Here is a 9,791-nt window from a genome sequence, read left to right as displayed (position 1 = left end):
ATGCGAGGACTATGATTCCTGTTTTATTGAGGATATCAGTTTGTCTGCATACAAAGCATGGACACGAGCCAACACAGAGACACCTTCCCATATTAGAGGCTGCATGCTTTTGAAGGGAGAAAAAAAGATCTTTCAGGCTTGCAAGCTTAATCAGCTCAGTGTTATCAGGTGAAACATGTGTTGAGTAATTGCCATTTCGCTCAACAAAAGCCAGCTAAATTCCAAAATATGGGACGCAACAAACGCAGGAAGAAGAAATTATCCATTTTTAGTTTATTTGTTATCCGGAAGCAAAAACAAAGTAAGACATTGTGTTCAATGCATTATGACTGCTTATCTAGGATGGAACTTCATATGGTTCCTAAGTGTCCAGTGCTAGACACACGCAAGTTCCTTATCATAAAGATACAAACAGTCTGACTGCAGCTCATGAAAATATGTTTCAAGAGCAAATGTGAACGAGTGTTCACTGGATTAGAAACTATTACATTACACTCTTGAGTTACAACATGAGCATTTTATCTCACCAGACACTTTTAACCCCTAACTGTTTTCAAAATTAGAATTTATTTTCCCTTTTGCTCCCCTTGACATTTTCAAAGCAGTGCTCACAGTTTCCTAGACAGCTGGCTGAGGCACCTCCCACGCAAATTCTACTGCATTTTGAGGCAGACAGACATTTTTACTTCACCATACTAGTGAGAAAAGCCCGATCTGACAGCCATGTTCAAAATACACTGTTTGCATGCAGCTGAGCACAGCAGCTTCCCTCAGCAGAATCGCTGGAGGAGGTGCTGGGCAGTGCTGTGCTTCTGTCCACCCATTGTGTTGAAGCTGGGCCACTGTAATAAGGTAATGCAAGGTGCACTGGGCAAGTGAGAGTACGATCCATGTTGGTTTGTGGAAAGGAAGCCTGGAAAGGATGGAAGAAGTTTTGTGTTTCCAAGACCACCTATATCTTTTCCCGTATTCATCCGATAAAACACATAAGTAGCATCCGGAGCACGACTCAGGGTTGTGAGCTGCAGATTCAGGCCTCCTCTTCCTTTCTCTATTACAGGCCTCATGAATTTTGCATTCTTTTCAGCTAGGGGCTTGGAATCACCCTGCTGAGGCCTGGCATCATACCTATGTATGTTTAATGGCTAAACCAGATGCCTAAAAGCAATGCGAATCAGGCTCTGCATCTCTAATAGTGATTTTTACCTTGTTTGATATCAGGTCTGTAAGGAGCATTTCCTTTGCATTTCAAGGACGACTCACCGCATGATGTATGGAGTGATCACAAGCCTACACGCTGTAGCTGGCGGAGCACACGAGATGTTCTCTGTGGACTGTGGTTGCTGAAATGGAACATCTCCATTTCCCAGAGCGACCAAACCCTCCCAATCAAAGGGCTGTGGTAATGGCCTGCACAAGATGAGGGAAATCAAACACGAGCATAACGCTGTTGTAGCATACATTTTTCCTTTAAGTGTACGTAATTCTTATAAATATATATGTATGTGTATATGAGGAGACATTTCTTCTCAGAAAGAGGAGTCAGGCATTGGAACAGGTTGCCCAGGGAGGTGGTGGCGTCACCGTCCCTGGGGGTGTTCAAGGAGAGGTTGGACGTGATGCTTAGGGACATGGTTTAGTGGGTGACATTGGTGGTAAGGGGATGGTTGGACCAGATGATCTTGGAGGTCTTTTCCAACCATAATGATTCTGTGATTCTATGATATATGTATATATATATGCATGCATATATGAAGGCAGTTGTGAACAAAAAAGGCAAAATGTAGAATGCTGTTTCTTTTTCCTCTGAACGAAGCTAGATAGCAGGTAGTGAATGCCCAAGGTGGAACAGCTCAAATACGCGAGCACTTGACAACAGATGGCTTTGTTTCGTGCCCATGGCTTTGAAAACCCAGCGTAGCGCTGGCGATACGGGCTTGCAGCCGCCAGAGATTAACGAGCTGCCGTCCCACATCGCTTTCAGCGATCTTTGTAGGAACGCGCTGGCCATTTCTGCAACGGCAGCGGGAACCGAAGCCCTGAAGCGGCACCTGAAGGAGCAGAGGAAGGGGCTCAGGGCAGCGCCCTGTCAGAGCCTCCCCGCCCCTAACCGCCCCCAACCAACCGCCCCTAACGGCCGCCGCGCGCGCGCCCCCTCCGACCGTTGAGCGGCGCCCCCGCCCGGCGCGCTCACGCCTCCCCTTCCCCTCCCGGGGCTGAGCCGCGCATGCGCGCCGAGCCGCGCCGCCGTCCCGGGCTGGCCGAGCCGCCCCCCCCCGTTCAAACAGGAAGGCGGACATGTTGGCGGCCGCCGCACCGTGAGCCGCCTCCCCTCCGACCCGGCACCGGGCGGCCCCGGGGCCGCCGTCCCGTACGTGAGGGCTGGGGGGGGCTGAGGGAGGCGGGAGGAGGCAGGAGGGGGAGGGGGAGGGGGAGGAGGAGGAGGAGGAGGAGGAGGAGGAGGAAGACGAGGAGGAGGAGGAGGAGGAGGAGGCGGCGGGAGGAAGATGCCGTTGCCGTCGCCCCGCCGTTGAAGCGGCTCGCCCCCTGCCCGCCGCGGTGCGAGGAGCACCCCCGGGTGCTGAGGCGCTGAGGGTTTCCTCCCGATTTATTTATTTTTTTCCCCTTTTCCTCTCGCTCTTCCCTCCCTGCAGGCTCGTGGCTTTCTTCACCTTCCACCTCCCCTCTTGCTGCTGCTGCTGCTGCTGCTGCTGGTGGTGCTCCGGAGTGAGAGCTGCCGCCCTCGGGAACCTGGCACCGATCCGCCGCCGGCTGCTGCTGCTGCTGCTGCTGCGGGGCGACGACGAGGAGGAAGAGGAGGAGGAGGAGGAGGAGGAAGAACCGCTACGCTGGCTGCCAGGGCGCCTTCCCCGGCCGGGAGGATGCGGCTGCTGAGGCGCCGGGGCCCGAGCAGAGGAGGGAGGGAGAGGAAACCTGCCGCTGCACAGCTCTGAGCCGCCCGGGGAAGTGCGTGCGTGCCTGGAGGAGCGGGGAGAAGCAGCCCCCCGGTTGCCTGCTCTCCCTCGGTTTGCCTCCCCGTTGTCGGTGCGGAGCGGGGGACTTGCCTCAGAGACTTCTGTGATTGAAGGGATTCCGCAGGAAGCGCTCCCCAGCCTGGCATAGGCTGCGTGGGTTTTCTTTTGTGCGTGTTCCTGTTTTTTTTTTGTTGTTGTTTTGTTTTGTTTTTTTAAACCTTATTTTGCTCTGGAATAAGGGAAACTTTTTAATCCGTGGAAACATGTCGACAGGAGAGAGTTTTGAGGCTCGGTTCGAAAAAATCGATGTGACTTTAAAGGACCCCAAATCCGAAGTGAACGTGGACTGTTTGCTGGTAAGTTGGGAGCGCCGATGGGTCCCCAGAGCAGTCTCCCCGAATTTCTTACCCTGTGGGACTAAATCTCTCACTGCTGGCTGAGTCACTCTGCTCAACTCTGCACTGGTGTTTTGTTTACTCAGCGTTGAGCTACGGGTGCATGAATTTCTGTGTGCGAGGGAGAGTGGATTTCGTGCCAAGGAGGAGCTCGCCCAGTCCTGCCTCAGGCTTGTCATCCCTCTCGCTTCATGCACCTTTCTTTACTTCGCCGAATGTCACCAGTGGACGCTTTGTGCAGAGCTGTAATTCCTGAGTGTCAGTCCCCTGTGCGAGCAAACGACTGTAAATAGCTTTGTTACTGATTCCCTCTTTGAAAGTGTTTACTTTTTTTAAGAGTGAAGTCCTCTTATGTTGTGGTTAAGCACTGCAGCACTGACTGACTTCTTCCTTTTTAGCGTAGATGTTGGCAAGTACTAATGCCATGTAAAATACAGCTGTAAGATTAATGCGCCCTTGCAGGTGGCAAAATAGTCACGGCAGAGGGGTTAAATGCATATTAAAATAGTTGGTGTGCTGGGTGGACAATTGTCTGCTAATTGTTTCCCTGCTTGATCATACCTGATGGTTCAGTGGCTCTCTGCAATGCTGTCAGTGTTGTAATTGCATCATAAGGAAGCAAAACATAACACTTCCTGACATAAAACCAACAGCATTTGACAGTTGCTTGCACAAAAGTGAGTGGTACTTCAGTTCTGATTATAAAAAGCGCCTTGCCAAAGCGTGTGCCAAATCCAGTCAATCTATTTGGGATGTAGATGGGTGCTTTGATATGCCTAGAGATATCCTTAAGTAGAAAAGTGTAATTCTTATTTTTACGCTGAACTAGTGAATTTCTTTTCTTTGTAGGAAGTGATACAAGTTCGGAAGTGTGTAGGTGGGTCCCCATCTTCCCCGCCTATTGCTGTCACAAAGAGAACAAGTAAACTGAATTTGTGCCTAGGATGAACTCTCCCACTATGGGGGGAGCGAGGGGTGGAGATGCTTCCTAATAGTCATTCTTCATCTTCCCCTGCATGGCTCTTACCAGATAGCTCATGTGAGCATAAAAGTACTGGAGAGGTGAAAAGAACCTCATGAAAGACTCTGCACGAGTGCATGACAGCGTGTACTCTGTTTAGCTTTTTACCGATTTGTGATGTTTGTAGGTGTTGACAGGTTAAAACTCCCTCCCTGGATAAAAGCAGGGCCTCATGGATGTTGTTGCCACTAAGGAAAATGTGCTGCATCTTCCAGTTAACTTGCTGCTTTTGATCTAGTTTACATATCTTTGAGCCACAGCTAATGAGAACAGATCTGATGCTTAGGGTGTAATTTGTCAGTTCTGATGACTTAGGACAGTACTGTCAAATTTTTTATTACACCCTGTATCTATAGACAGAAGTCAGGGGTATAGAATGAATTAAGAGGCCAGAGTTTTTACATTAACCGTGACTCAGTTTGCTAGTATGTGTGTTGATGCTAGCAATACATCAGGGGGGCCTTCCTACAGCAGTACTAATGAGCTTTCACATATCAGGCATGCAGTTGATAGTATTTTTTGTAACTGTACTCCTTGATCTTTTAATCAGTTTAAGGATTTGCCCCTTTTTAGTTACCTTAGTCAGTATTTGGAGCTAGGCTGTAGTCAGTCTGGGAATGAACTTGTTGGGATGCTTCCTGTCATGCCTGTGTTAAGTTTTATAACATGTGTTTGCCTCTCAGATCTTAAGCATGTCCTTTAAAGTGAAACTTCAGCAATTTTCTGGGATTTTTGGGATACCTTTGAGTATTCTTTTAAATGCAGCTTCTTGTGTTACAGCCATCAGAATTATTTTTTTGTTAGATGTAGTTACAGGTAATGTTCTTTTAAACTTACGACAAAAAAAGTGTGTATTCTGAAGACATCAGCTGTTAGGTTGCTTTTGTGTGTGTTTGGTCACTGTATCACTCTGCTGGCTGGACTTTCTCGTCTCTCTCATCAGTTCTAGGGCTTTTTTCTGCAGAATTTAAGTATGCAACCCTTTCTAAAGAGTTTAAGTATATACCACTTTGAGGTGAGATTCACACTACAGGTGTCATTCTTAGCGTAAGATATAATTATATATTAAATTATCATAATCTGTTTGGATATGTTTTAAAGGAAGAAATGCTTAGGTATAGATGTAATTGATCTGCACCTGAAGTATCTTTAAAGATGACCCCTCCTCCCCAGGCCAAGGAAACATGTCAGTCTCTTGGCCCAGTACAATTACAAAGGAAACAAAAGCAAGTTTATATAATCAGACTCAATATGAACATTTATCCAATTTTATAACGTCTTTAAAATGTAAACACCCTTTTTCTTTTGAGTAAAGGCATGAATTGGTTTTACTTTTTCACTTCTCCTCAGCAATGGTGTTAGGTAACTCTTCATCGGAGCTGCAATGTATGGGTGATAGAAAGCACCTATTGCACAGATGCTTTAAATTCAGCATCTGATACTCTATACGGATAGGCTTAAAATGCTGGAGTTTCTTTAGTTTCAAGAAACATGCTTTTGGTTGTGAGGAGAAGTTTTAGCAATGCACTTGGTTTCTCCTAAGATAGTTCAGCTTTTTACTTCTACTCTTTAGCTTTACTTTATCTCGTTTCCGTTCCTACTGTTACACCCCTCCATCCCTCATCAGCTTGTAGCCCCTGTAGAGTAGAAGGCAGGTATGGAATAAACTTCAAACCAGTTTTGTAACCTTTTTTTTTTTTTGTGATTGTCATAAGCTAGCTTCTGTGTGCTAGAAGCATCCTAAATTTATAACTGAAGTAGTATGAGAACAATAAGGAAAGAAGACTGGGGGAAGGGCAGGTGGGGAGAAGGTCTGATACAAAGGAAGGTGCATTACGGATTCAGGAAGGTGTGGGAGAGGAGCTGTGACAACAGAGCAAACGGAAGAGACATAGTGAGGACTTCAATTTACATGGTGCAGGAAGGAAATTAATAAAGCTGAGGCACAGGAGGGAGAAGTGCATAAGAGAAAGGAAAAACAAACAGGGTTGTAATAAAAGCAAAGTAAGAAAACTGACTATAAGTTGCAACTGTTTAACTAAATTTGTTTGCATCTTTGTGGCTTCCGTGCACTTGATTTAGCACAAGGCTGGGAAATCATAGACAGGTCGTCTTTTCCGTGAGCCAAGAGGAGGCCAGAATCTGTGTTCTTGGTAAAGTATGTGCCACAGCATCACGTAGTACTTTTCTCAACATGCCATGTCCTAGCATTCTGCGTCTTGAAAAGACCTAATAAGGATTGTGAAGGCTGTGCTAGATGAGTTGTCACGCTGTAGGGTGTGTGATGGTCAGGTCTGGTGCATACCATTGGTGTGCTAAATGCAGATAAGGGCAGTGTAATCATAGACTCATTAAGGTTGGAAAAGACCTTCAAGATCATCTGGTCCAACCATCCCCCTACTACTAATGTCACCCACTAAACCGTGTCCCTTTTATCTTCAGCTCAGTGTTCCATTAATGCTGTTAAGCAGGAGAAAGTAGTATTCACCGAGTATGCTTTTACGATTTTGGAATAACAACATTTTTTTTTTCCTTGGTGTTCCTTACTAAATTCTTGGAGTTCATAGGATTCCAGGTTTTGGAGAGTGGGGAGGGAGGGATATCATATGTGGATGTACAAGGACACATCTTGACCTAAGGCTGCTTATGCTTGTGATTGATTGAAAAGTATCTAGCAAACTCTCATGAAAAAGCTTTTTGATGCTCTCTTTGCTCTGCTAACAACTCTGAAAGAGTCTTTCTACATTTTTTGTGGACACTTGAGTAACTTGGTTATTCAAATACTTTGTCAATTACTGGAGTGGTTGATTTTAAGACTTCAGATGGTCTCAGTCTTCAAAGATGTCGTGTTTCGCTTGCTCAGTAGTTTAGCTTCAAATCAGCTGATAACAGTGACTGCTGCTTATGACAGATTTGGTTTACCTAGTGTCAAGAGACTTCCATTTTTTGTTGTAACAAAAACACAAGTGCAGTTGTTGATTCTCTTGGTTTTCCTATGTCTAATTAATATTTGGCCAGATGAATTTATATTAATCTGTCTTGAATTGGAAAAGGTGAGATCTCATGCACTTTAGGATTTGGGGTTTAAATCTCTTTTGTCACTAGACTTCTTTTTATCTTCTCCACTTAAAACTTTTTAGAAAGCATTTTTGGAGACCTTGTGGTTAAAGATTTGGTAAATAAATGGGGAGGGGAGTAAAGAATGCAAGTCAAAGTACCTTTACTTCAGAAGCTCTTACTTGTAAAAATAACTGTTGAAAATCCCCTTCTCTGAAAACATGCTAACTGTGCTCTGAGAATCTGAGTGATAAAATGCTGAAGAAACCAGGTATATGAGAAGCTTTTTCTTTTGCTAATAAAGTTCATGCATGGAAGATTGGCAAAGCTGAGCTCAAACATTTTCAAATCGTGAACTACTTTGAACTACCTGCAGACTACTTAAAGCATCCTGAAGTTGACAATCTCTTTGGACGCATCACCATGGCTGTTCAGATCTGGTGTTTTTTCTTCAGTTAGGTATAAAATAAGACTTCTGGCTGACTTGGAATTGTAATTCTGGGTCTTCAAGTTACCATATCCAAGCTTTGTGTATAAAACTAGCTCTAACTGCAGGTTACTACTCTCTACTCATCACTGTGAATTATGAAATACATACATTGATGTGAAGTTAATGATAAAAGGTAAAATGCCACTGTAAGGCAGCTTTGGAAACACAAGAACTGAATTTGCATTTTAGGTTGAACCTGCTAGGAGTCTTTTTAATATTATGCAAGCCCCCAGAGAGTAACAGTAAAGATGGTGGGACTGTCATGTTAGCATTTGATTCACAGTGTACAGTAGATTTTATACAAGAATTGTTAACTTAGCTGATACCTCTGTTTGTAATACTAGAGGCTGTAGGCATGCAATTACTGTTTTTCCTGTAAAAAGTTTTAATCAAGAATAATAGGAAGTTGATCTTAAGACATGTTTCAGCAAGACCAATGGAGGAACAAAAAAAAACACACACAAAAAAAACAAAACAAACAAACAAAAAAAACCAAAAATAAAAACCTGTAATAGTTTGCTTACAAACATTTTTACTTGGAAAGAGCATTTACAATGTCCTTTCCCTGGCAACTGTGGAATATTTTTGTTTTTTGGGGGTGGCAGGAAGGAAGAGGGAAACACCTGGAATTTGTTTGTTGGACAAATTGAAAATCAACCTGTGGGTATGTAGTTCTTTGATTTTATTTGATTTTTTTGAAAGATGATAGCTTTGGGAGCCACTTGTTGAGAACTTAATAAATATTTAGAAGCTCTAGGACCGAGTGATATGGGTAGCCTCACAGTTGGTGTTAGCAGAATTCCCGAGGATGTAATTTAACACTACATGAAAATAAAGGTTTTTTTAGGTCTCTTACCAAGGAATACTGAGATGTTTATCTCAATACAGGATGTTTATCTCGAATTTGAGAGGTTCCGAAACATGTATTTAAAACCTTCTATTTCTTCTGACCTTTAGTTGATGCAATTTATCAAAACTCCTTTGTCATCAAGAAATTGCGGCTCTAAATGGAAATGCTGGAAAGTTGAACTTCCGTCTTTGAGAACAGAGTTGGAGAATGTTTGAAAACTATTCTGCCTCTGCCTTAATTTGTTCAGTCATTCAAGCAGCAATAAAGCCAGAAGGGTGATGAGACAATACTCATAAAACTGTAAACGCTAGGCAGGCAACACCCAGTTATAGCACTTTTAAAACAAATGCAAATAGCACTGTCATCTTCCTCAGAAGTCTGCTGAGATGCACGTTTGGATAAATAGCGCTTGAACAAGAGCTGAAACATGATCTTCAGGGAAATAAAAATGCTTTGGAGATCTTGGTGTGTGTAGCGTTTTGCTGTGTTGAGACTCTTGGCTGTCCTGTAGTGTAATCTTTAGTCAGGTTTCTTCTTGAGCTTTTCAGTATGGACGGATATCCAAATAGCACCAGCTGTGGTGCAGCACCACGTTGAGGTGCATCTTTAAGGTTTTGAGGTTGCAGAAGTCCAGAGGCAATCTAGACAAGCAGCAGTTGCTCCGACCATTTAGCTGCCTGTTCTGTTAAGGGAAAACTGCCGCAGGACCAGCACCAGGTTCTCGTTACAGCACAGGTCAAAGTCTATTCTGATACTCAAAATCTTGTAACGCATGGGTTTTTGCTTACTGAAAGATTGCCACTCCCTGTCAATATTTATACAATGCTATGTCATGGGGACAGTCCTTAAAATCTCTTTGTAGGCTCTAATTTAAATCCAACTTTTGGCTTCTATATTTCAGCTTTCCCTCTTCAATTTCTTCAGTGTTCATATTTCTTCAGCCTATGTAAAAGAAACAGAAAAATGTGAATGTGTTCTTTTTTTTTTTTTTTCAGTTGCAAGG

The 9,791-nt window shown here is 44.0% G+C and overlaps 1 protein-coding gene across 5 annotated transcripts in view; it reads left to right on the top strand.

The window, feature by feature from the left end:
• The first annotated feature begins 2,218 nt into the window (after positions 1-2,218).
• ROCK1 (Rho associated coiled-coil containing protein kinase 1) overlaps positions 2,219-9,791 on the top strand; it is an 89,970-nt gene continuing 82,397 nt past the window's right edge. For 2 of the 5 annotated variants that reach the window (XM_035564018.2, XM_035564016.2), the window contains exons 1-2: positions 2,219-2,371; positions 2,655-3,331. In XM_035564018.2, the coding sequence (XP_035419911.1) occupies positions 3,239-3,331 (93 nt within the window). In that variant the 5' untranslated portion in view covers positions 2,219-2,371; positions 2,655-3,238. Of the gene's footprint in view, positions 2,372-2,405; positions 3,332-9,791 lie in introns of those variants that run through there. The other 3 variants (XM_035564017.2, XM_050709048.1, XM_050709049.1) reach the window with 3 other exon arrangements.

The sequence above is a fragment of the Cygnus atratus genome, chromosome 2, assembly GCF_013377495.2.
Source record: "Cygnus atratus isolate AKBS03 ecotype Queensland, Australia chromosome 2, CAtr_DNAZoo_HiC_assembly, whole genome shotgun sequence".
NCBI lineage: Eukaryota > Metazoa > Chordata > Aves > Anseriformes > Anatidae > Cygnus > Cygnus atratus.
Note: the sequence above shows the minus strand (reverse complement) of the source record. Positions and strands in the feature narration are given on the sequence as shown.